The sequence below is a fragment of the Apostichopus japonicus genome, chromosome 2, assembly GCF_037975245.1.
Source record: "Apostichopus japonicus isolate 1M-3 chromosome 2, ASM3797524v1, whole genome shotgun sequence".
Classification (NCBI taxonomy): Eukaryota; Metazoa; Echinodermata; class Holothuroidea; order Aspidochirotida; family Stichopodidae; genus Apostichopus; species Apostichopus japonicus.
Genome location: NC_092562.1, coordinates 3451465 through 3477519, shown reverse-complemented (window position 1 = coordinate 3477519; position 26055 = coordinate 3451465). Strand labels below are relative to the sequence as shown.

The window sequence follows — 26055 nt, the reverse complement described above, 5'->3', positions numbered from 1 at the left end:
TGGATAGATCTGATTGCTACCAAAGGTATTTTATGGTCCTGACCTGTCGATCATGGGACAGAAAAATCTCAACCCTGACAACCTATTTCCAATCCATTCTCATGAGAGAAATTTCTTGTTCAAGCTGTTTTTCAATTTTATCCTGTCAATATTCATCCGCCATCCAACTAACATTGTCGCCCTTTTTCAACTGACAAGTATGAGAACGACGGCAGGGTGCAATGTCCTTTTATAATTCCTTTTATTTCTTTATCGTCACATTACATTCAGATAATGGAGAGGGAATTTGTCCGATGGATGAACTGGTACGGGAAGGAGTACAGCCCTTTCTTGCTAGAGAGAGGAGATTTTCTGGAGAAAAGTTTCAAAGAGAAGATTGGAACAGCGAAGTAAGTTGTCAAATCTCAAGCTCTATGAAAGGTGGGAGGGAGGGTGTGGGGGGAGGGGGTGGAGTTGTATGGGTGGGTAGCACCATTGAAACTGATAAAGAAAAGAGACAATGGGGGTGGGGAAGGTTCATGTGCCACAGCGGCTTTTGTAACTTGTATAATCGGAAGCTAGCTGTGTTTGATTTCGGGTTGTGCAGTTGATATTGCTTCGATGGTCCGTAAATTGTTTAAAAATGTGACGATCGACTGTAAACAGCCGATGGAAGCGTTAAATACTTCATCAGTTTCCTCTTTATTCTTCAGGGTGATATTCGTCAACAATTTTGCTTTTGGTCCGAGAGTAGATCACTTGGTAAGTTCCAAGGTTTCTTTATTTGGGTTTTTGAACCTTTAAAATTTCCGATAAATCAGATTGTTTGGTATGCTAGGTACAGGGTTATCTAATCATAACTTGATGATGTGATTTTTTTGTCTCAACGTGCCCCGTCTTGAATTCTTGTTGTTCCATATTGAACATAAGATCATAGGTGTAAATATTTAAAATATGAAATTAATTATTAATTAAAATTAATTGAATTATAGTGTGTGCTCTCTCATGCATGTGTAGGTAAACTTTACTCGACTGATAGTCTGCCTGAATCATATATTGATCTATATTTCAAATAAGAAACCATAATTATGAGGCATCGTTAGTCCGTGCTCTCATGCTTGGTAATATTTATTTATTTTGACAGCTAAAGGAGAGGTTCGCCAACATGAAAGAGGGCGCTGTGGTTGTTTCATCTAAGGCGTACTGTCCTCTCAACTTCAGAATAACTGATCGTAATTTAACAGGTAACTTGTCGACTAATTCTATCAAGATGCAGTATTTAGAGGTTTTTGTTTATATTGTACATTATATTGTACAATAATCCCATCATGTGATACTGTCATATTTTGGAAATCTACAAAATTCCATCCAAATATAAGAAAATGTTACTTGTGTCGTCAGACATTTTCGATGGTCGGACGCAGACATATTCTTAATACTAACTGTTTTATCTCAAGCTTTAAGATACTTAATTTTGGACTCTTTACATAATTCTACTTGACCAACTTTGACAAGCCTTAATTATTTTCCTGATGTAATTCAATGATAATATCTGGAAACTCATAATTCATAGAAGGGCTGTTTTGTTTTGGCAGACAGACATAAGTAGTGTTACAATACTTCTAGACACAGAATCTTCTCCTCATCTTTGCAGACATAGGTAGCATAATGCAAGTTGAAGAACTGTCACCCTTAAGAGGTTCCGTGTCCTGGACGGGCAAACCTGTCTCGTACTTCCTTCATACTATAGATAGGAAACTGGTAAGTATTCATGACGATTCTTCTCTCGATTGGCGTTGTCACTCGATTCAAGAATTGATATTAGAGCCCTTCTACTGGTCAATGAGTTACTGCTTATATTCTTAATATCTCAAACAGTCAATAACGTGCCAAGATCTTTTTCAAAATACCTCTTGTTGTGTTCCTACAACTTTTCTTGTTTTCGTGTAAAATATTCAAAGCAGAATATCACCACGGTAACTTTACCCATGGTAATCTTGACAAGTGAACCTTTTGATATCTTCTGTACAATCTTTGGTACAGACAATCAAGAACATGCAAAATGGATTTTCTTTTCAAAATAGCTCTCCACATTTGGTACAAGCTTGTTTTCTATGCAAAATATTGAAAGCAAATTATCACCATGGTAACCTTACCCAAAATATCTTGATTTGGGAACCTTTGGGATTCACTCTGCCGGCTTTCATTCTTGATTGAAACTTTAAAAAAGTAATTTTCATGAAGATTCTCTGAACTATATGTACCCTTTCTTTGCAATATATTTCCTTTTCACCGTTTGATTTTTTGATTTTTCAATTATTTCCAATCTTCTAGCTTGAGAGATATTTCCAAACTCTGAAGGATCCCAAACTCAGGGTAAGACATTAGAGACATTATTTTAAGTATTATTAATAAAGTTTATTATTATAAAAAGTGTACTAAATATATTAACACACTCAAAAACTTTCATGTAAGTGGTACGTTTGCTCAAATTTTTTGAGGTCGTGTTGGAATACGCTATAAAGGACTAGTCTTAACATATCCTTCTGCAAAATTATATTGGGTAATACTTTGATAGAAAATTTAAAATGTCAGAAATGGATGATCAAAGGCATAAAGTGTATCAGGTTTCAGTTTACTACATTCTTTATAAATAAGATATTGCAAAAAAAAATTCATTTCATAATGGGGCTCGTCTCTTGGTGTTTCAGGACGAAGAATATGAAAAATGGAAGACCAAATCCGCCAGCCGACGCGGCCACACAGACTTCAATTCATCACGCTGCTTAGAACTTAGTGACAGTGATTCTCTGACCCATGGACCCACAACCAGGAAACAGTGGACCCAATGGGTTAAGGAGAGGGGCAAAGAAAATGATGAAAATGATAGTTCCAGTAGCAAGGTACACACAAAACTTGCTTTATACATATGATCATAATGCGGCATAAGTTGTCGAAAGTGAAAATCCCAAATGTTCTATTTATAGATCGGTAGTCACAGCTATCCTTGCGAGCATTCACTCGTGATGTGACGTCACGGTAAGTCCCTGCGGCGTTAGAAACAGGATACAGAGTTTCCTCTTTCAATGTCATGCCACTTAACTGCCTCCTATTGTAATCTCTATTGTAACAGTCAACAATAATGCTGGCTATTTATAAAACCTGTGAGAGAAAGAAAAGAAACACTCTTGCAAAATTGTAGACATCGAAATACAGGATATGCTCTTATGAATGCCCCTCGGGGCGATTCCGGAAGCCAAGTCAACCACGAATTCATGCTTTTAGGATGAGGAAAGTTATTGTACGTTGCGTAAACTCCTACAACATGTTCCTCTTTGCAATCGGTCTTTGGCAGTGTTTTGAAACCCATTTATTGTCTTGCCTTTTGTTACCAACTCTTTCACTTTCTCATCTATCTCATTTGTAGAATACGAGGACGCTGAGGAAACGCCATCGTAGGAAGAAGAGAAAGGTCAAAGAGACGGAACAGGTGAGGTCAAAGGTCACCCCCCTGACCCCACAAATGGTTTCACAGTTAATTGTTATATGCCCCATCATCAGCCAACATGCAAATTTTGTGAATAGTCAGCTGAAATATCCATTTTTTCAAAGCTGCTATTATCCTTTGGAGCTTACTGTTCGATTGATATATTTCATCCCGTGGACAGCGGGAAGCAAGAATACAGTACTGGTTTCTCTTTTCCGAGCATAGATGGTTGCTAAGGAGTTGGATAATAGATATGCAAAGAGGATATGTACACTGTAGAGAAACTCTTCAGGTTATGCTTATAAAGCATGTAGGCATCTAGTAGAAAATAATTAGCAAGTTGACTAAATATGACATGTATCATTTCTCCAGCCAGTTGGGACCATCTTCTAATGCTAGTACCACTCCACACTGTCCTCCCGTATCATGCTTCAAAGCACTCATACTGAATAGTATGAACAGTTTCTAACCTTTATCTGACTATAATACTAACACCACTCTATACTGTACTCTCATATCATGCTTCAAAGTACTCGTACTGACAGCATGAACAGTTTCTAACCTTTATCTGACTATAATACTAAATACCACTCTATACTGTACTCTCATATCATGCTTCAAAGCACTCGTACTGACAGTACAAACAGTTCCTAACCTTTATCCGACAGAAACGTGAGGTTCATACTGCCCATACTGTCAGTATGAGTGCCATGAAGCAGGTCATGACACTACAGTACAGAGAGAATTGTCCCAACTGGGTTGATTTCTGACTTTGTTTTATAAATCTGTTTGCTTTCCTATCTCACTTAGTCTGATACGGAGAATCAGGACGTCAAACGTAGACGAGGGAGGCCGAGGAAGGCTCCTAAGCCTCGGGTGGCCGCCTCCAAGAAAGATGACGCGGCCCTTGGGATGGATCTTCTTCACCAGCACACCATCTCTCTTAGTATGTCAACCCCAGAGAAACAAAAAGGTACTTATAAAAACATGAAGGCTAATGTAAAATGGAGGATGCTGGGAATTTTCACGGAATATGAAACACCTTGCCCACCTCATTTCTTACCCACTCTCTTCCCACCTCACCCCCTTAAACACCCCAAACCCTGCCCACCCAAACCCATACTCACAGGGGTACCTTCTGCCTTTTGGAGTAATATGTAGTTTTTAAGACCAACTGGAACCTCAGATCATGCTTTCATATCTCTCTTCTTTTTTTTGGGGGGGGGGGGGGTGGGGAGGAAGGTGCATAGCATCAATAAATCTACCAAGTATTTGTATTCAGTTCTTTCATATGAGATGGAAAGCTGCAAATGACCTTCCTTGCTTGCTGCAGTTATTCAGATTTGTTATGCATTTTGTGGTAACATAGCCAAGTGGATAAACTTGCATTAATAAGTTTTATGCATTGTGATTATAATTTGTAATTATGGGCTGGCAGTTGTCATACCATAGGCTGATAAGCAGGAGTGGAAATTCCCTTCAAAGAGTCGTTTCTCTTTCTCAGATCTCTCGTCTAGCAACATGTTACCCTCGTTCAACCTTCAAAGCATGGTGAGCTCGTCCAGCGTTACACCGCTGAAAGAGGTCTCTGTCACTCCGGATAAGGACTCCGCAGTCGAAAAAGCTCTGGACAAACTCCTGGGTGAGTGTCTTACTGAACCGCCAAGAATCTGACAACAGAAAATACCAATTATTTTTAGTATTTATGACCCGCAAATATTTGGATGAAAACTTTGAGCTTGCCAGAACGGTTCTTTCGGGGCTCAGGAAGCTTTGATGTTCCTGAAGCCTTTCGATTCCCAAAATGTATAGAATGTAGATTTGTGACCAAAAACTAAACAAGTTTTTGAACCAGTTTTACAATGGATGAAAATGGAGGAAAGCTGAAATATCCTTTGAAAAATTCTTACTTTTCACTTTTGAATCTTTTATACATTTTAACCTCATGTATGTCCTCCTGTATATTTTTAGTTTTTATCATGTGGGTTTCTTTCTCTCTATAGCCTCTTATCGTGACCAGATGCTGAAGTTCTTAAAGACCATGGGTACAACTGACTTTAGAGAACAGATTATCAAACAAATAGAGTCAGAAAAGGTATTTATTATTTGAAAGAAAAAGGAAAACATAAAATAAATGAGTACTATAAAATCTTCTCAGTGCAGTTCGTCCGTCATCTATTTGGTCTTACTGAATGTGTCAAATATAATGTTGTTTACTCATTTTCATGTTTTTTTTTAATTTTTTATTCTTCTTTGCCTTCCTTAATAAACTAATAGAGAAAGGTTATTGTTACATCCAGTAACCATATTGAATACTTGGATTATGCTATACATATTAAGAGTTGGGATATTAAAAGAATTCTGTGATGTTAAATTTGGCCGGCTGTCTCCTCAGGTTTTTTTTGTGAATTAACCCGCAGCTCGGCTTACCGGTCCGTCAGCCGATGAGTTTTCATTAAATGACGGTGATTTGTGTGACCAACTTAAACATTTTCAATTGCAGTTGCTATCATTGATCTGTGTGTCATATTTGGAGGTGAGGGGAGGGGTAAGAGGGGGGACTGGGAGGGGGAGGAGACATTGTGGCAGAGTTAAAAGGGCACTGGTGCAGCAATTTGGTCAGTTCAAGCGCTAGATATGTTGCCCATTCGAGAATGACAATAGTTTGAATGGTTGAATATTTGCCCTGTGTGATTTGTTTTATATTTTTTTTAACCTGTTTAGATTTACAGTGAGCAGTTGAAGAAGAAAGCAAGTCAGATGGAGGAAACGGTTAACACTCTGACAAAGGAAGGATTGGTTCTACTCAAGGAACGCTTACAGGAGGTGAGACCAGCAAAACCATTTTGGTATCCATCCAGAAACTCACTCCAAAATATATATGCAAATGAGAAGGAACCAGCATGGCCCTTTGATCTAAACCAGGGGTTCTCTAACTGGGGTGCATGAACCCGCCCAGGGGGTGCGAGAGTCCATCCCAGAGGGTTTATGAGACGTTTCTGAAAGTCAAAAATAGAGTACTATTTGTTGAACTAAAATCTGATATATCATATAATTTAGTAATGTACAAAATAGTTGTATCTATCGTCAAACTCTTTTCACGTTCCATACGCATATGTTGCCATAGTAGTACCGTACCGTGCATGTGATAATATCTGAATTATGAAATATTTGTTCATCTCTTGTGTTTTTTCATTACAATAGTACACCATGAACTTGATCTTTTACGAAGCACTGTTATGCATATTATAGTATAATAATGACTTAGATGGTGTCTCGAAAAGTTGGGGGTTCGTGGACAACTCTGACATCCACAGGGGGTTTGTGGGGGGATAAAGTTAAGGAAACCCTGATCTAAACTGATAGGACACATTTGAAAAGAAAAACAGTCTTGTGTTGTTTCATTAGTAGGTCATTCAAAGACAATCTGGTTGTTCTTTAATTTCTGGGAAGTATTATAAACATTACTTCAATATCCTTTCAGATTCTCAACATTCAGGGATAAATGTTTTGAGACATGTTTATTGAAAATGTGTTGTCATTGAAATGGTTTCCTGTTTAAAATATTTTTGATCATGTTTCGGTGAACACTACTAGCCTTTGCTAGATGAAATAAAATGCTTGAGTATGGGGCATCCCACTGTCTTGAAAACGTATTAAACATATTTTGATTGGGCAATATTTCAATTAATCCTTCCCCTCTTTTATATTCAGCTCGGTATAAAAGCGAGCAATCCGTCGGAACTGGTCAACAGCTCGCAACAATTGGTCGCCCAAAACAAGAAATTGAAGGACAAGTTTTCCACCTTGAGATTCTCCATCGATTCCCTAGAGACCGAAAATAAACTGATGGTAAGGTTATTTCCCATAGATAAACTTTGGGGGAAATCCCAGCTACATGAAGTGGAAAATGCTTACTCAGATATGACTTATCGAAAGTGAAAGTAAAAGTTGAACTCTTCTTTTCAAAATGATTTTTTTTTTATGACGAATGAATTTACAGCTGTTTATAGAGACCGGGATGTTGCCACCGTGTTAATGGTTTATGAAATTGTTTGCCAATCGAACCAAAAGATGCTGGATTTTTGAAGTAATAAGTTGTTTGTTAGTTTTCACTTTGCTATTTCGTTTGAGTTGCGCAATCATTTCTTTGAGATTTGTGGTTTGTTTTGATGAAAGTGATAGGAACAGTTTAGAGAAGAAGAAAAATTGTGCTTTGTTTATGATGACTCATGAGTTTTTGCAGATATCAAAAGAGGAAATAAGGTTTTAAATTTCTTCATATTTCAATGGACATCCTTGTGGGGTGTTATGTATTGTGAAATAAGTTTATACCATCACACCTACAGATGATGTTTTTCAAAATGATTGAGATTTGTTTTCAAAAACTGATGTACCTCTCGTGATTGTTTGGATGACTGAGCAGCTAATGAATGATTCATTATTCAATGAATGATTCATTATATATGTTGCCATGACAATTATACACTATTGCCTGAAGTTGGTTTGTGTGCTAATGTATGTCTGTTTGATGGTCAGCTTGTGTACAGGACATCAAGAAGTAATCGTCCCGTGTTAGACACGTTGAATCGCGGAAATTCAAGTAAACAATTCAGAATACTTTCTTTTTGTAATCTTACTAAAAATATCAATTAAAGACAAAGGGACTCTTGTAGCATCTTTTAAAAATGAGATAGCGAAGAAGGTACTGGCTAAAAAAAACTCAAACCACTGACCACAACTATGTTATTAGTCATGGACATATATCTATTCAGTCCCTAAGTTGGTGGTTATCCCTGTTCATCCATATTATATTTTTTGCCTGGGGTATCTTACATCCTGTGTAGACAGGGATCATATCCCAGTTGTCAATTGACAAAGGCAGTTGGAGAACATTTGATGGTAAAATAGGATTTTTGATAAGTACAGGGAAAACAGTTTTTTATTGAAATCCAAACCAATCGCAAAATGTTGTATAACGTTGCACATTAATAAATCACCACATACTGTCCAGTACTTCAAATTCCATTACCAAAATAAAACATGCTTTGTCACCGCAAGCATCATAGCACCACTTGTAAAAAAAAAATTTCAAAAAATTTAAACCTATGATGTTTGGCAATTGACTGCATTTTATTTCAGTGTATAAGAAAACGTGCTATGTATAGATAAAAGTAAGGGAACATTTTTTTTTAGGGATAGGAAGCTTTCTGATGCTGATATATTCAAATAATCCAGGGCTGTCCTGTATCAGTAAGTCATGAACAGAAATTTAAAAAGGTAGAAATGATTAAGTTTGAAAGATGAAACTTTATGAAAATGATAAGTGGATATATGAACTGTCATTTTGATTTTGCAAACAGGTCGACAGGCATCTACAGATGGCTGGTCACGCAGACAAGAAACCGTCGTCTACCATCTCCCATATCAAGGACGAGATCTTACGGGAATACAGCAATCAAAACGAACTTCAAAGACAGGTACGACAACTCGAATCTGAAATCAAGACCCTGGAGAAAACCAAGACGAAGAAAATCAAAGAGGAGAAGGTGGTCTCCGGTTCCAGGAAGAGGAGCCGCAAGAAGAAGGAAAAGGATGTGGTCGTGAAGAAACAGAAGTGCGACCCGGGGGGCACGATCAGCCCCGCCGCTCTGTCCAATTCATTCAGCTCTGGCAATGGATCTCCCAAAGCCATCATCCGGTCCGTCCCGGCCAACGTGTCGCCCAGGTCCATACCCATCGTGGCTGGCATGCATGACTACACCGCGGCCAAGAAAGAACCGGTCCAGCAGGACGTGGCGGGGTACTACAGGAACGAGACCCTCTACGGGCTGCGGCAGTACACCAACGGCACTGCCAAGGATAACGTGCAATTACAAATGCAATCATCAAACCTTGCAATGAATCATAGAAGCCACGTCGACATGTCCAATGCCATGTGGGCAGTCCGAAACGGCGCGGTGTCGAACGTTGACCCCCAGGGAAACACTCAGGGACAAACAGCTCTTGTGACTCTCGGCGGAAGCATGCCCGCCATGTACATTAACAACGGCGCTAGTTCCGCTACGCCTAAGCATGTAGATGGCAGCAAATTTACGAACCAGCAGGTACCGCTGTTGACCTCGCTCGATCTAAAGCAGTACGGCAACATTTATCAGGCCATGACATCGGCACGGTCAAGCATGATAGCATGTAACTATACCGTCAGCTCCGAGCCCCCACCGAGCCCTCAGGACGTCACCATGTATCCCAGTCGAGAGGCCACCACCGGCTCTCAGTCCACCAAGGCAGACTCGCAGGAGCAAACTAACTCGGGTAAATCTGCTAAGTCCGTCGACAAAACCCCCGACTCTACCAAAAGGAAAGAGATACCATTAGCAGAGACGGTCTCTACCAAGACAGAGACGTCGCTAGAGGGCTCAAAGGCTAAGGTAATCAAGCAGGAACCTAGAGTGAGTAAGACCAACAACCAGAAGACGAAAGGGAGCAGCTCGACCATAAAGGAGGTACAGTCCATGATGGTGAACGTTAATCAACCATTAGGCATCGATGCTATACCATCTCCAGATATCGGTGGTACTAAAAACAAGAGCAGAGGAGAAACTATGAAGTCTCCCGAGAAACGGATCAAGAACGAACAAGGTAAAAAAAGATAATTTAGGGTCGGCCATCTGTGGTCGCTCACTTAGGCCTAACAATCCTTCATTCTTGTGGATCCTTTGTAGATCATGAGTTTTAATTCCTCAAAGTAAATGCTCTAAAAATTCAAATTCTGGTTGTTGTTTAAAATCTTTAAAATATAGAGTTTCTTGCTTTATATTTGCATTGTTAGATATCAAGATCTTTTTCGTTCAGAGTTTTAAAGTGTTCTATCCTTTCTCTCTGTAGATGTGAATCAAGGCAAGGATGTCCCTAATCCTCAGGACTCTCCCAAGACCAAGAAGCTCCAGGCCCGAATCAGCAGTGGGTTTGAAGCACTGGCAGCTTTTGCTTCCAGCCAGCTGGAGACGAACATGCGGAGAGAGTCCAAAGACGGCAAAAGCCTGACAGGGGCCACCGGTGAGAACAAGACATGTCATAGGTCACAGTCCGGCCCTGTCCCCATGGAAACTAAACATGCTGCAAAAAGTGACTTGACGTTGTCGAGCACCACACTCAAAGATGCTGCAACAAGGAAATCTCTACCTCATTCAGATAGTTTGGATTCACTGGAGGGGAGGAGCAACTCCCCCATGAACAGCGAAGACCTCCCTCTAAGGCCAAACACTCCCGGCAAAGATGCCGATCTTCCGGTAGATCGGATGGGGAAAGGCCTGACGGCAGCAGATAACAACAATCTGCCAACTAGCAAATCTCCCGTGCAGGAGTTGGACCCATATTCAGATCAGGTCAGATTCCACAAGAAATTTGCCCGGATGGGAGGTAAACGTTATTACAAAGACATGTGTAGTACAAACCAGGCAAATTCAGAAGTCAAGGTTGACGATAGAAAGTCTACTCAGCCAAACGTTCAGCCCAAGAGAGAGGATAGGTCACACGATTGCAAGCACCAGTCACCCAAAAAAGCTTTCTTGAAATCTTCTCAGGGTTCTTTCTCTCAGAGACCTCTCAAAAAGGAGATTGTCAGTTCCAAGTATCAGTATTCTAAAGAAGCGGCCAAACGGTCAGCACAAAAGCAGGAAATAAAATCGGAACCTCAGCAGGTTTCCGTGGCAACTAAAGTAACTACTCACAGCTCCAAACAGAAACCTCAGACAGTGTTCTCTAACAAATTTGGTGGAATATCGTCAGTCAATGCCAACGGCCATACAAAAGCCAAATCTCATAGCAGTAGCAGCAATGCCACCAATTTCACATTAACACTGACCAATAACAATTCCGCTCTGTTCGGAGTCCAGAATAAGATGCCTGGTCAGGCTGACGTAACGGTAGTACCGTCGAGTACCAGATCTAGCTCGTCAGATCAAACATCACCACACCGCCCTCTATCAGCATTTTCCCCACTGACAGTCGGCATACCTATCCCGGCTACGGCGTACCTCAATAGTGTTATTCCAGCTTACGCAGGTACGGATCTGGGTGTACCGACCTACTTGCCCACCCTTCATCCTTCAAACAGTTTTGTTCTCCCAGCTCAGCAACCGCATACAAACGGTTATGTCATGCAGTTTGGAATCCAAAGATAAATTAAATCATACTATTATTATTTTAATAATATTAATATTAGTTATTCCAAGTATTGTTATTATCAAACTGATGGCTATGCACTTAAAACAACCAAGCACAAATGATATTAATGGAGAGTTTATCGGTGGTGGTTATAGGCCATTGCTAAAAATTCAAAAAGTGATAGCAAGCCTATCCTGATGTCGGACGAGAGCAACTTATTCCTTGAAAAACTGTACCTGATATGGTTAATTCAAGACATGGTCAAAGAAGGCTTACTCTGCAGAACAATCTGCAAGTCCTTTCTGTCAGAATCTGACTGTTGCTACGGTGATTCTTTTGAAAGTTGCAAGAGATATATACCAATAAATTGCTGATTGATATAAAACAAATGTTTGTTAAAAGCAGATGTATGAAACTAGGCTGTTTGAATTGATAATAATTATAATCAGTAAGCCTATCCAACATGCTTGTTGATGAGTTGTTGCTAGGGTGGTAAACATATCAGCCAGTGAATGTAATCAGTTTATTGATTGATTGATAATAGGAAGGGTACTAAATCTATTGCTTTGAAGAATTCATCAGTCTGTGTGTTCCAGCAAGTAAACATATTCAATCCTATTGATTTATTATTGATTAAATTTTTCAGCACATTTATCAAACTGGGATATTGATGAGGCTTTGACTTGGTGATAAAATATCAGTGAACCAATAGGCAAACCAAATAGGTTTATTGATAAGTTGATCAGTGAGCAAGTGATAAGAACCAATAACCATACTCATTTCCTCAAGTAGCAGACCTAATTGGGTTATTGATCAGAAATTGATGAGGTGATCAGTTAGCATATCAATTAGCATATTGGAAGTGAGGACTTGGTGATAGCAACCACTGATTGGTCGATTCAGCGATAGCCAACCAATCACTTTTTTTTGTGATTGGAATAAATTATTTCCGTTTCAGTCTAAAAAAAGGTTGTGATTCACCTCTGGCATTGTTTACTCTCTTTCATGTTACATATCAATAATATTTATTAAAGTAGTGATTTATTTATTTAATTTATATGGGATTGTTTCTCATCCTTCCTTGATCAGACTTGCAATCGGGGGAATGAAATCGAGAAATTTCTGGTAGCTTTTTGTTTTGACATATGCAAAACAAATATAAAACCTTGTTTTTATTTGAATGTTTTTTGTTGTTGATAATGATTGTTGAATGGTTCATCATTCTCTATGTGGTGAAAGTTAACCTTAGGAAAGTATAACTACAATAAGTGATGGGATGTTATATATTTTTAAAATTGAGGTTTTTAAAAAAAAAAATAAAGTTTATCCTAACGTGAATTGATGTATGATGTTTTATATCTTTAAAACATTAGTATAGTTAGCTTGTCTTCCATATGACATAATCAATTAATAAGGTGTAACAGTGAAATAACTATGCTTCTAACACTGCCAACAAAAAGGAAGGAACGCTCCACATTCAAAATTATTGACATCTTCAAGCAAGAGTGTCGAAGAAGAATGCATTGTGCATCCATCTTGTACATTCATCGGTCGTGCTTCGTAAATTACTCACATGTATGACTGTAAAATGCAAATTTAAACATAACAATGACATGCCATGCTAACTAAAAAGAATCTGTAGGTTTTGGTACAATAATCCCCCTCCTGCGCCCAATCAGATTACTATATGTGGTCTGCCAGTTAAAGTAATTCAGGTAGTCTAACAGCTAGTCTGTCTGCCACAGTTCTTCAGGTGAACTGCCAGTTGCAGTAATGCAGGTGGTCTGCCATATACTGTTGTAAATGGTCTGCTGGCCACAGCACTTCAGGTGGTCTGCCATTTACTGTTAAAAATGGTCTGTTGGTCAAAGTACTTCAGGCGGTCTGTCTATTGTAGTATTGTAGTACTGCAGGTTATTTGACCGATACTGTCACACACGATGTGTCAGTCACAGTACTTCAGGTGGTTTACCTGTGACAGTAATGCATGTGATCTACCATATACTGTTACAAATGGTCTGTCAGTCACTTCAGGTGGTCTGCCTATTGTAGTAATGCAGCCAATACACATGGTCTGTCAGTCAGTCACAGTACTTCAGGTGGTTTACCTGTAACCGTGATGCAGGTGGTTTGCCATATACTGTTGTAAATGGTCTGTCTGTTGTGGTCTGCCTATTGTAGTAATGCAGGTTAACTGTTATAGATGGTCTGTTGGTCACAGTACTATAGGTGGTCTGCCATATACTGTTAATACACATGGTCTGTCAGTTACAGTACTATAGGTGGTCCGCCATTTTCAGTAACGCAGGTGGTCTGACGAATATTAATATAGATGGCCTGGCGGCCACAGCAGTACAGAACCAGTAAATGCAGTTAGGTTTGTCATCCATCAATACAGACTTAGGTCTGATTTTCCAGTACTGCAGTGTTCATAAGCAATCTTCCATAGAACAGTGGTCGACTCACCAGTATGTCTTTGTGTTAGGTTTGTCACAGATTTCTAGATTATATGAGAGTGAATTCTTTTTGTACCAATATTTATAATAATATAAAAAGAAGTAGGACCACTAGATTGCTTCAACTGGTAGGCCCCAAGCTGGTGGCCTATTTGAAATCATAAAACCATCTTTCGGGTAATCGTTATCAACAGGGAGCTTTGTACTGTCTGGATCGGTTTCATGTTAATTAATAAAACAGTATTTTGTAAATATGGTGAATTCTTTAGATGCAGCAAGGTGGATGTTGAGCATTCTGTGGGACATTGTAGATGGTGTGTTGTTCATTTGGTTAAATTGATAGGAAACATCAGAAGTAGGTCTTGTTATGATGGGAGTCAATGTTACTTTGTCTTCATATGGATTCATTCACAAAGAGACGTTTAGCGTGTGTTAACAGCGTTCTGAAATTTTCGAACGTCAATATGTATTGCTGCAGTATTTACTGTCATTTCTTTATTAATATAGATCCCTTTAGCATTGTATTGATACCTTGTGCAAACATAAAAAACAGTTGGTCTGTATTTAAAGTTTAATGGTAAAGTCATCAATTTTAAAGATGCCGAATGTATGTTTGAAAATTATTTTGAAACATTATGGAAGTTAATATTGAAGAGTAGAAAACATCGAAACATTTAGATTTTGGTATTGTTATCATTGAAATATTAAGAAAATAATCCCTATTGGATGTTCAAGAAGTTTTTGAAACACTCCAACATTTATTTTCTGCTTTAGTATTGCTGTTAATTATCACTGAATTAATTATCATCAAGCAATTACATTGATACTGTTAGCATGTAATGATACCTTTAGCATGTACTGATTCTCTTCATTAAGTTAAAAAAGTTAGTATTGTGTAATTGCTGGTCAATAGGATTAACAGGTACTCCATTTTTTAACATTTATTATTGCGTTTCTAGAGATCGTCAGGAAAATCTCTGAAAATGGGAATCAGCTAAGCTGCTCATAGTACATGACAAGTGTTTAGCTCCCAATGCCTCAGTCATATCATAATTTTAGGTTTATGTCAATTATGATTCAATTTTGCCCAAATTTGCTCTATGAGCTAAAAGTACCACCGTCCATCACCCCGTTCCTTATGGTACTTGTGTCCTTCTTAAAAAGCCCCAAACACGATTATTAAAATTCATCTTCCCTCAAAAAAAGAGAAACTGCCAGCATTTCACTCATTTCTCCTGGTAATTACTCACTTATCCCAACAGAATCATGAATATTCATTATTCTCAGAAAAGCTGCCAATCATTACTCATTTCTCTTGCTATTTTCTTCCTAATTAGCATATATTTTTTGGTGGAATGATAATGGTTGAGTTATTTGATAATGATTAAAAGGAAAAAATTAGTCCCTCCCTTGTTACTTGAGGACAATTTCTATTATTCAAATACCTGGCTTAATCATTGTATAATAAGGATATCACATTGTAACATTAATGGATAAGAAGTTTTAGAAAAATTGATTCCAAATTAAAAAAAGAGATTGCAGACCTTTTATTTGTTGGTATTGTGGACATCAGAAAATGGTGGACAATTATTTATGTTTAAGAGTGAAAGGATTAAAAATATTAGCAAGTTTTGGCTAAGAAAATTCCAAAACAATATATGCAAAAACTAGAAAGAAAGTAAACAGTAATATCAGCCATGATGTGCCCAATCTAAAGAAATATAAAATGAAAAACCTTTAAGAAAAAAACCAAACAACTACGAAGATGGAAAGAGAAATATAGTTTAAAAAATGTGAGCTATATTTTAGTGACTGCTATTAATCAAAGTTGCTATTCTACAGTTCAACTTTAGTGTAATAGTAAACTTTGAGAGACGTTTTTCTTTATTTTTGCAATCTAGGTAAAATCTTTACCTCGGTGGGGTATGTTAAAGGTGTGAAATAATCAGGTGCATTAAATCATTACCTGTAAGTGTTTAGAGGCAACTGTCGAGCTGTCAATGTGGGATGTGTGGAACTGAAAGATCTCAATACCGACAAATTTGCTATAAAAAATGAAGACGAACAGAATTATAATATGCAAATAATGTGGATGAGATGAAACTTCAATGGAATGACTTCAGTAAGTCGTCCCCTACTCTTTACGTCCATGTATCACAGCAGGGTAACACAAACACACAATAATGTAACCGATGAGTATTATAGTTGAAATTTGGAAAAAGTTCCTTTTTGTGGGGAAATCATATGATGGTATAAACTTTGGGAAATGGCGTGCATTTTGGGATATATCATTTCCAAAAGTAAATGAGGATTGTTTCTGTTATTGCTAAGAAAGACATAGAAGGCAATGTTTCATATTTTGGTAGTTGGTGATTAATAGAGAAGAAAGATTGATGAGGATATTCAGAGTTTCGATTTATCGAGAGTTCATTCATAAGTCACACTCGGTTTGTTAGACCTCCTTTAGAAAGAAACATGCCGTGCTGCTTACATTAAAAATATGTACCTCTAAACCCCCATCAAAGGAATGAGTAATATTGTCTATTAATAACAAGTAAACTAAGGCCCTTGACTTGGATAATTCGACCCCTTCTAAGGTACTGCCAAGCTATTAGTAAAATGTCAGGTTTGTTTTTTGTTGAGGAAAGACATGTCCCTGATTGTGGCTGTTTGAAGTTTACCATCCCATCTAAACGCCAAAATGTGCCAGCCGATTTATTATCAAGCTAAACAATATACCAATATTGCAAATATTCTGTCTCAAGATTTTAATGTATATTTTCAGTTATGAATGGAAAGCATAATTCAGCTTTGGAATAAACTTTGTTACTGTATAACATCAAAGCTGAGAACATCACCCAATTTTTGTTGTAGAAAACTTTTCGTATTTAACGTGTCAGTTCTCTGCTTTTTTATGGAATCAAGACAATTCACTATGAAAATGCTGCATAATGGACCAAAGTTATTTTTTACACATTGGGTTCATATCTAATTCACATGTTAATGAGGCATGTTATCCATAACTGTTACTTTTTGTATACAGCAAGGTGCTTTGTTTTATATTGAGTATTACACGACTGAATGCTGCATTGTTGTTGTTGTTAACGTTTCCATCTGTTTCTTGCCGTCAGTTGGGAATATTACGTCTTCTTTTTTTTCATCATCATATTTTTCTTTTTTTTCCTTGATTGATATACGTTGACAAAAGAAATGCAGAACATGTATTTTTCAGTTCATCAAGTAAATTTTTTTTAGGGATATGTCAAATGTATTGAAATAGTTAAAGTGTGTACTTGTTATAGCTGTGAATGGGGTGTAAGATGACTATGTAGCCTAACTGTATTACAAGGTAGTGGTAACATAGCCTAGTGTTAACTGAGAAAATTAAATAACATACATGAATATACATATATATATTTTAATGGGTGTGGAAGTTGAAAGGTTGGTGCATATTTAGGAGAACATTTACATATGGGACAAAAGTCTGATAGTGGTATTGCAAAGGCATTGGATTTTCTACACATGTTTCTTTTTGTCTTCTTATGGGGTGACAATCTAAGACGTGTTATTTTTATGTACCTATAACTATATTTAGCTTATGTATTTTACAGTGTAAAAAGTGTGAATACGCTTCCTTTCCGTTGGGTATAGACGGTTTACTTAAATTAATTCATACAGCCATGTTATCGTGATCAAATCTTCTTGGAGACTTGTCTTGTTGGTTGTTTCATTTAACACAATTTATCTTTAACAAAAAAAGCGGAAGGGTGCGGGCTGGAAAATTTCCAGTCTAATAACCAATTACTTGTATTCAATTTTAAAGTGTTGATTTCTGAAATTCAGAGAGGACTTTTTTTCAGTATATGTGGTCATAGCTCAAACAATGTAACATCACAAGTATGAACTAAAATCATGCTTGTAGGGTAAAATCATGAAAACTTTCCTTGAAACAATGCTTTTTTTAAATTTGTTTCTTCCTTTGCAAATTTTTAGATTTCATGGATTTGTGGGTTTATTTCACACTGCTGATGTTTTTTGTGTGACGTTAAGTGCAGTGTTTCATGATGATTAATTTGTACGAGTCTGCCGTATATGTTCTGAAGGATAGACTCTCGGTTTTTAGGATCTCTTACAGAAAAGAGAATAGAGCAAAAATGGGCCTTAAATTCACGTTTCCTGACCCAGGAGTTAACGTGCAGTATTAAACAAATTCTTAAAAGCACAATAGGTTGCGAATGTTCTGGTTTATTAAAGTGGGGAAGGTCAGCATGTTCTTAAAAATTGTGTGGTTCAAACACATATTTCTGGCACCGTGGTCGTTTTTCTTTTGGTTTTCCTTTTTCTACACTTAGATTATAAAGTTTGTTCATCAATATTTACTATTATCGAAATCAGAGTTAATACAGTTATAAAGAAGTTTATTCTTGCGTCAACTATCTCTCGCTGCTTTACATTCTCATATCTTGTGTCAATTTGCCATCATTTTACTTAGAACCTGCTTTGATAGTGATTAACGACTTCTGTGAAGCCCATCAATTACCGTAACATTATGTTCTCAAGAACTCAGACAGGTCTGCCTCATAATTCATGCATGAGCTTTTTCCGCGAATTCGCGGAATATCAGTGATTTCTTTTCTACCTCGGGGACAAAAACTTATCCTAACACACTGTAGCATATGCAAACTAGAGCCTATACCGCAATTTTTGCAAAGTTCCGTGATTTTTTTGTTAACCCAGGCTCAACCCAGATATTAGTTGAGGATTTCATTACATTAGCTAAAGTAGTTAGCACTGAGTTAAGAAACTAGAAATTCCAATTCCATCTGTATTTCCTGGCATGCTACAATGTAAAATAATGGCCCTTCAGCACTCCTTACTATCTGCTAATTGGATTCAGAAACACCAGGAATGTTAACTTTGGAATGCTATAGTTTAGGGCTAAAACTGATGGACATTAATGGAAGAAACCTCCCTTGCAGCATAAGACAATAATTTGGGCATTTATACTCTATTTTTGCACTTTACATAATCTCTTTTGCTGTCTTTATTAATACACTAAAACCATTTACTGCAAGATTTTAAATCGCCCGATCAAGAGAGCCATACATCATGCCCTGAGTTCCTTAATTTCTGCCAGAAATTATGCTGCTTTTAACAAATTCTAGGAAGCATGTCATGATACACATTAACAAAATGCTTTCATTGAAAGAAGGCGTTCTTTTATACATGGACACATCTTTCTTTTTACCATATAATTTAATACCGAAACTTTGTATTGTATGGTGTAGGCCTACTATACTAACAGATTGTTCCTGTCTTCAGTTGCCCCTCTCAAGTTTCCCTGGATGGTCAATTGCCGCATGTGTCACCATGATTAGTTTAGGTTCAAAATTAAATGTAGAGTTGGTAACAAGAGCATATACATGTACATAAAGGCTTCATAAGCAAGGGCGGCGGAACCGGGGGGGGGGCACGTGCCCCCCACTTTTCCTCGGGTTAAAAATGTGCTCTTTTTCTACATAAAAATTGAGGTGTCTCGAGTTAGCAAGAGGCCAGGGAACCAGAATGAACACTCGGGAAGGGCCGTTTCCGGCCATCTGAGGGGTTTGTAAAACCAAAAATTTCCTTGTACGCTCCGCGCCAACCGATGCAGCGCTCCGCTCAGATAGTCGTGCATACAACTTTGCATATCCTGGCTACGCCCATGACTTTTAATGAATTTCTGTGGGTCAAACTCAAGCTATTTCGAATGGAAAAAAATTGTTAAGATATTAACAAGAAATAAACTCTAATTCGGAGGATTCCTACATTAGCAACTAGCATGATTTCGCCTCATTTTGTCTCAAAAGAAATCTTGTTCCTTGTTTCCCAATTTGCACATTGGATATTGCAGTGCTAGTATGCATATTTTCCTTGGGGGGGGCGTTGATGGAGTGATGCGTATACGCAAATAAGATAATACAATAAGAGTTATAAAGGGTACTAAATATAAGGCTGCATCGGTCCAATCGAATTTCTGCAAAGTGCCCTTTGATGTCGGTGCCCCCCCCCCCCTTAGATTAAAAGTGCTTCCGCCGCCCTTGTTCATAAGCTTCCAATAAATCTTAGTGTAAGGATCTGTTTTTTTGGCTCCAATTATAGAACGCCGTAGTTAGGAAAGTTTTGTGAATCGACCTGCCACAGTCGTAAATCGACCTCAGGCTCCACAATTAGCCTGCATGGCTTCTTAACACCATTAGGCACTTTGTGCAAACACTGTGTGGAAATATGTTCATGTCTGCAGTGTTGTTAATTATACAGAGTTCACACAAATACCCGCATACAAGAAGAAATATGTGGTAGGCGGTGCAAACTAATTGGTAAAAAGAGGTCATGTTACGACCAAGGCAGGTCGGTTATATGTAATTTCAAGAAACTTTTCCACGATAGCGTGCCAGTGGCTGGATTGAATAAACAACACCCAAAACATGTCTCATAAAACCTATCAAACATGATAGGCTATCCAACAACGTTAAACACCCCTATACTCAATATATATGAGTTGAAAGTAATCAGGAGGAAGCTTAGTGTTTATAATGTTTAATTCTCCCCCGAAAAAGTTACAGGATAACTGAGTTAACTGGTTTGCCTTCTTCATTTTCTGTCATGTCAATATAGAAACAGTGACATGTCAGTTAGCTCCATCAAATATTCTATAATTAGGTCCTATTACAATTCAATTGTGCTAAAGACTACTGAATTTTTGTGATAGCCTGAAAGGAGAAGCGGTGTAACACTGTCACCCATTCCCCACACATGGACACTCCAGTTTAGAAGCAAAGGATGATTAATTATTCACAGAAATGCAGACGACATAAAGGTTCAATCATGTGCCCAAATCATGGCTAATTGCTTATGGAAGTGAAGCTAATTAAGCAATGTTTTACTTTTGTCTTTGTGGTTCCTTTTATTCCCCGTTCCTTAGTGAATTCCACTTCTAAGTTGACGCATTTCAGCTATAACTCTTACGTTAGTTCTATACAGGTCTAGGGCAGTGGCGTAGCCAGCATTCTATTGTAAGGGGGGGGGGGGCAAGATTTTTCTGAAGGGAGGGGGCAACCCAGTGATGGTTGATGGTAGGAATTACCAAGAAATATATGTATGTATATATAATACACATCCAATGGTTCAGTGGGTATGATGAAGGCCCAAAATGTAATATCTCGATCAGTCCGATATGCAAGTTCTGACCTTATATGAAGTATGAACATGAGCCCTGAGGTATGAATACTTGTGATTAGAACTCGAAAAAATGTAAAAAAGAAGTGTTTTGAATACATCACTGGATTTCATTTGGGGGGGGGGGCAAGACTGTAGCACAAAGCAAATTTGGTGGGGGTGGGGCATTTCCCACTGGTCTAGGGTCCGCAAATTTTTCCATGTTATTCAACTTCTTTCTACACCCTTCAGCCCTTCCCTTCCCTTTCCTTCCCTTTCATCAGAGGTCCATATGTCCTTTCTTTCACTCCTAGCAAGTCTAGACAGGCTTGAGAAAATGTTGCGGTTTTGTGTGTAAACAGAGGAAATTGCGAGATTGCCTCATTTTTCCGATGATATATTATAAGCAGGTAATAGTCTGTAAAACAAGGGAAAGGCAGGGAAATATTAAAAGCAGAGAAATATTTCTGAAACTCAAATTTCTCAAGGGGTGTAAACCTTTTCATGCCACGCCTGCTACTTGAATACAATAAACCATGGAGCTATAATAGCTCCATGAATAAACAAACTGGCTTACGAAGGCAATAACAACAAGTGACCAGAGATCAAGGCGCGGTTTGTTTTGACTCATAGTAATACTAGTATACACTGGTTCGGCTAAATGTAACTTTAGCACCTACCTGCTACTGTGCTACTCGTCAGAAATCAACTTGTTTGTCTTCAGGTAGGCTAAATGTGAAACGAATGTGTCGTGAACCTTGGTGATTTTCAGTAAAGTTTGTTCTTTATTTAGCCTGTGAAATATGACAGATTAGAGTTAGCTTTATTTAGACTTACACTGTACCGTAGCCTATGCTAGGTTAGGCCTAAGTTACTAGAGCTGTAACTGTAAGATGCCTCCAAAGTCTAAGTCCAATAAAATAGCAACTTAACACTTAGCCTAACTTAGACTAGGCCTATGTATTGATTCCACGTTATTCAGCATTGACACAGGCACAGGTGGTGGCTGAAGTGAAAGGATAACACAAACAAACTGTTGAAACAATGACTCATGAGGCTAACCGTAGGCTCTAGCCAAGCTATATGCTACTGTAAGGCCCCTATGTTACTTATCAAGTGGGCTACTCCAAGCTCAAGCAGATGAATAGTTGATCATATCTTGATGGAACAATTTAATGTGAGGCCTATTGTCAGGCTTGTAGTACAAAATTTAAGCAGGCCTAAGTCTGCCCTTGTACTTTTGGTAGCCAAGCCTGGGTCTAACTTTACTGTGAAGGTGTTATGAAGCCTAACTCAGGCCTTGAATGTACCTACTTGTTTGAACTGACTCAAACAAAGGCTGCTACACCTGACTTTGTTATAAATAGTTACATGTCGGCCTATGGCTTCAAGTTAAAAGTGATTAGTACAAACCCCTTTTTTTATTCTCAAAGGAAGGACTGAAAGCAATGGACCAATTTTTGTTTTCTTAGAGTTTGTTTAAATTCCTCAACAGATTTCTTCAAATAATATTATTTGAAAGGGACCTGGATCAGCTTCCTACTTGTTGACTACTCTTGACTAGCTTGCTTTTACTAGGTTCAGGAACGACAACTGAAAGATGGCCTGCGGAGATTGCAATGCAGAGAATGATGGCGAAGATGTAAGTATAGCCAGTATTGTAAATAAGATCCACAGGTCTAGGCCATCTTACTGCAATCTGTAGTATGTTGACTGATCCATTTCTACCACTTGCTGTTGGTTGGTCTCAATATTATAGGACTTTGATGGAACATAGACCAAAGTATGTACCCTTCCAAAATGTGAACTCGTGAAAAAGGACTCATTGTATTTCAATAATGTCTGTACTTTCACAACATTTACACTAGAGATACAAAAGAGACTGGCCAACGGTGACAACTAAATGCACTTCTTGTCTCAGGAAATATACAATTTAATGAATTACATGTCTTTGATCAAATTTCATCAAAATATTGATTCACAAACAATAGGGTAAATAAGCACCAATGCATGGCTTATTCAACAGACGATTGGATAAATAGGTACGAGCGGCATCTTTTTTTAATCGGTGATTGTATAAATAAGCACCAGAGTAACGCTTCTTGAACGGATGATCGGGTAAACGAAGCGCTTTGGTGCCCTTTTTATTGAGCCGACAATCGGGTGAATAGCTCTCGACGATTCTTTGTCCTGACGTCTGAAATGACCAGATTTTCTGCTCGTACAACTAATGTCAGTTTTGGAGGTTGTTGGGCAGATGTTCAACTTGTTTTGTAACAACTTAACTCCACCAAACATGATAAATTAATCTCTCGTCTCCAGCACTTTGGAGATACTGAAATCAACAATAATAGTGGTGGACCTATGATCCACCCAAAGGGGAGTTTTTGTGGCCCAAAGCTGGGGTTCTATGCAGCCAAACCTACACATCTCTCACGCAATGTAAATATTGGTCATTCTCGTTGTTTTGCTATTATTGTTTGGGACAACCAAATTTGCTGTTTGGGACAAACAACAAGTAAGACCTGGTTATCTGAGAAACAGACTGAAAATATCCTTAAAGGGAGTGAAGACTCGCGCACAAAGAAACGTCTCATGCCGGTAATCTGACCTAGTTTCGAATGAGGTGTAACAGAAGTGTTAGACACCACCATCGATCCCAGAAAATACACACACATCTTGCTACCGTCGGTAATTAGGCACTAGTGTATAGTCAATACATACAGCTATGGTCAATACCCATAACACAGTGTACATAGCAGCGTTGGACATCTCAGGTCTAGATAAAAGATAACAATATATCACGTTTCATTACTGTCTGCATTTTGTAGCGACAAGAAGAAAACTTCACTTGCAAGCAACGGAAAGTTAACTTTTTCAGAGCGCGTCACAGGGTTTGGGGCGAGTATTCAATGTCTTTAAATGTATGCCCTGCATCAGTTTGAAAGAAATGTTGATGAATCACATACTTGTCTAGTTAGAAGCATTTACAGTTAACCTTTTTTTCTAATGAATGATAAACCAAACTCTTTAAGAACTAGTAAATTGACGATTCACTTGTACAGCAATCCAGCAGCTGTCCAAATACAGACATACGTATCCTAAAATTGTGGTAGATTTAATGACATACTGTAGTAGACAGCAGCCTACATAATATGTTGCATTCCATTGTATGACTTAGACTCAACTACTAAAGTAACAAAAGTCATAAAAAATACCTCAAGACAAAGTCATGGACAATTTTGAAGACCAAATTCCAGACATGGAAAATGAAAGAATGGCAAAAATAATGTATTTGAAAATGGAATTATTCCTTAAATTGGTGTCTACATGAGATAATGGGATATCTTCTTTTTATCTCCTAAAAATTTAATTCCAATAAAGTGTGTGAACAGTGGATTAGGATAATTTAGTATAAATTTAATACTGAGTGTCTAAGATCAAGACAGTTTTATTTTTGCCCGCTCGCTCGCACAGGTAGTTTCAACTAGCTTCAGCAAGATTTTGGATATGAACATAGTAACTATGGCAAAGAATAATGTTAGAATGCACAATCTCTGGATGCAAAACATGCCCAATTGATTTAAGTTCCAAGCAGGGAATAAATTAGTGTCCACATTTTTGTAGCATTTTTTGGTTTTATGAATTTTATTTCTCATAGAAGAAAATTAATATAGTCAACTTCAGTGTGCAAAACCTGCTATACATATTTTCAATTGTGTTGAAATTTGCATACCCATTTTGCATACCATTTTGGGAGGCGATACCGGATAAAAGATTCTCTGCTTCGGTACTCTTTATATAAGGTCACAACCACACTGTAGGTTTCCCCATACACATGTATCTGTACATACTGTTCTTCAATTGACAAAATCGTAATTGAGAGAGGGCAGATCGTCAGATTTCACTATTTAGTCATGTTGTCTGCATTCCAAGTTGGCTCAATTGTTCATACTAGAAGCTTTCAGCTGTTTTGAAGGGAGAATTCATTGACTCCTGTATACAGTATGTATACATGTACTATTGCATTTTATGTTGAGTTTGCTCAGATTCAAATTGCTTTAATATTGGTAAAGTCAGACATTGTCTGATTTCAGTCTCCACGCCCACATTGCACTCACTTTGTTTATGTTTGATTATCACTCATTAGAATTGTTCGTGTGAAAATGGCCACCTAGATATATACTAGGTGTTGATTTACCATGCATTGGTCTGCCTATGTACTACCTATGGGTTATAAAGTGGAAGTTGCTTCCATAGAAAGCAGTATTGACAAAGTACAGATCATACCATCTCCATGCACACATTCCATTTGACTAAGCCCCCTATTACACTTATACAGTAGTACTACTGTGCTTAACAATGAAAGAGCCCATCCTAGCGATGTAGATTCATGATCACAATTTTAAGTCTCTCTCTTCAGGTTGTAGAGTCTTGAAAGTATGCTTTAGAAATTAAAACCAGACAAAGAGCAAATTTCCAGAAATCTCAGATTACTACTCAGATTAATACTTACAATGACTGGTGATTTATCCAGCTAATCCTAATCCCCTGTAGATGTCTTCCCCGCTCCATTGACCTAGGAATTTGCGATAACAGAAGGACAGCTCTTGAAAATGGGACAAGTCTTCCCAGGTGTTGTATTGTAGAGAGCTCAGAGAAAGTTGAACAGTGAACCACCGACCAGCTTGGTTGCCAGAGGAAGAATCTGAGCAAAACTGTACTTATTGCATTCCAGTCACAAGAGATCCATGCATGTGCTTCACA

General features: G+C 38.0%; 2 protein-coding genes and 1 long non-coding RNA gene across 7 annotated transcripts in view; 2 read left to right on the top strand and 1 right to left on the bottom strand.

Moving 5' to 3' along the window:
• Window positions 1-12973, top strand: part of LOC139974415 (uncharacterized) — a 24867-nt gene extending 11894 nt beyond the window's left edge. For both annotated transcript variants that reach the window (XM_071981560.1, XM_071981566.1), the window contains 14 exons: window positions 271-389; window positions 693-741; window positions 1124-1223; window positions 1634-1740; window positions 2314-2355; window positions 2691-2882; window positions 3407-3469; window positions 4277-4439; window positions 4971-5108; window positions 5470-5561; window positions 6191-6292; window positions 7181-7318; window positions 8830-10108; window positions 10355-12973. In XM_071981560.1, the coding sequence (XP_071837661.1) occupies window positions 271-389; window positions 693-741; window positions 1124-1223; window positions 1634-1740; window positions 2314-2355; window positions 2691-2882; window positions 3407-3469; window positions 4277-4439; window positions 4971-5108; window positions 5470-5561; window positions 6191-6292; window positions 7181-7318; window positions 8830-10108; window positions 10355-11652 (3882 nt within the window). In that variant the 3' untranslated portion in view covers window positions 11653-12973. The remainder of the gene's footprint in view (window positions 1-270; window positions 390-692; window positions 742-1123; window positions 1224-1633; window positions 1741-2313; window positions 2356-2690; window positions 2883-3406; window positions 3470-4276; window positions 4440-4970; window positions 5109-5469; window positions 5562-6190; window positions 6293-7180; window positions 7319-8829; window positions 10109-10354) is intronic.
• On the bottom strand, window positions 2890-26055 carry LOC139974457 (uncharacterized). 2 transcript variants are annotated; one of them, XR_011795486.1, is made up of 4 exons: window positions 25805-26055; window positions 21969-22082; window positions 4914-5136; window positions 2890-3141 (listed from the first exon to the last, which is right to left on the bottom strand). It is a non-coding gene; the product is annotated as an uncharacterized lncRNA (long non-coding RNA). The 2 variants fall into 2 exon arrangements; XR_011795487.1 differs by lacking the exon at window positions 21969-22082.
• LOC139974424 (choline transporter-like protein 1) overlaps window positions 21860-26055 on the top strand; it is a 41556-nt gene continuing 37360 nt past the window's right edge. For all 3 annotated transcript variants that reach the window (XM_071981604.1, XM_071981594.1, XM_071981580.1), the window contains exons 1-2: window positions 21860-22012; window positions 22784-22930. In XM_071981604.1, the coding sequence (XP_071837705.1) occupies window positions 22889-22930 (42 nt within the window). In that variant the 5' untranslated portion in view covers window positions 21860-22012; window positions 22784-22888. The remainder of the gene's footprint in view (window positions 22013-22783; window positions 22931-26055) is intronic.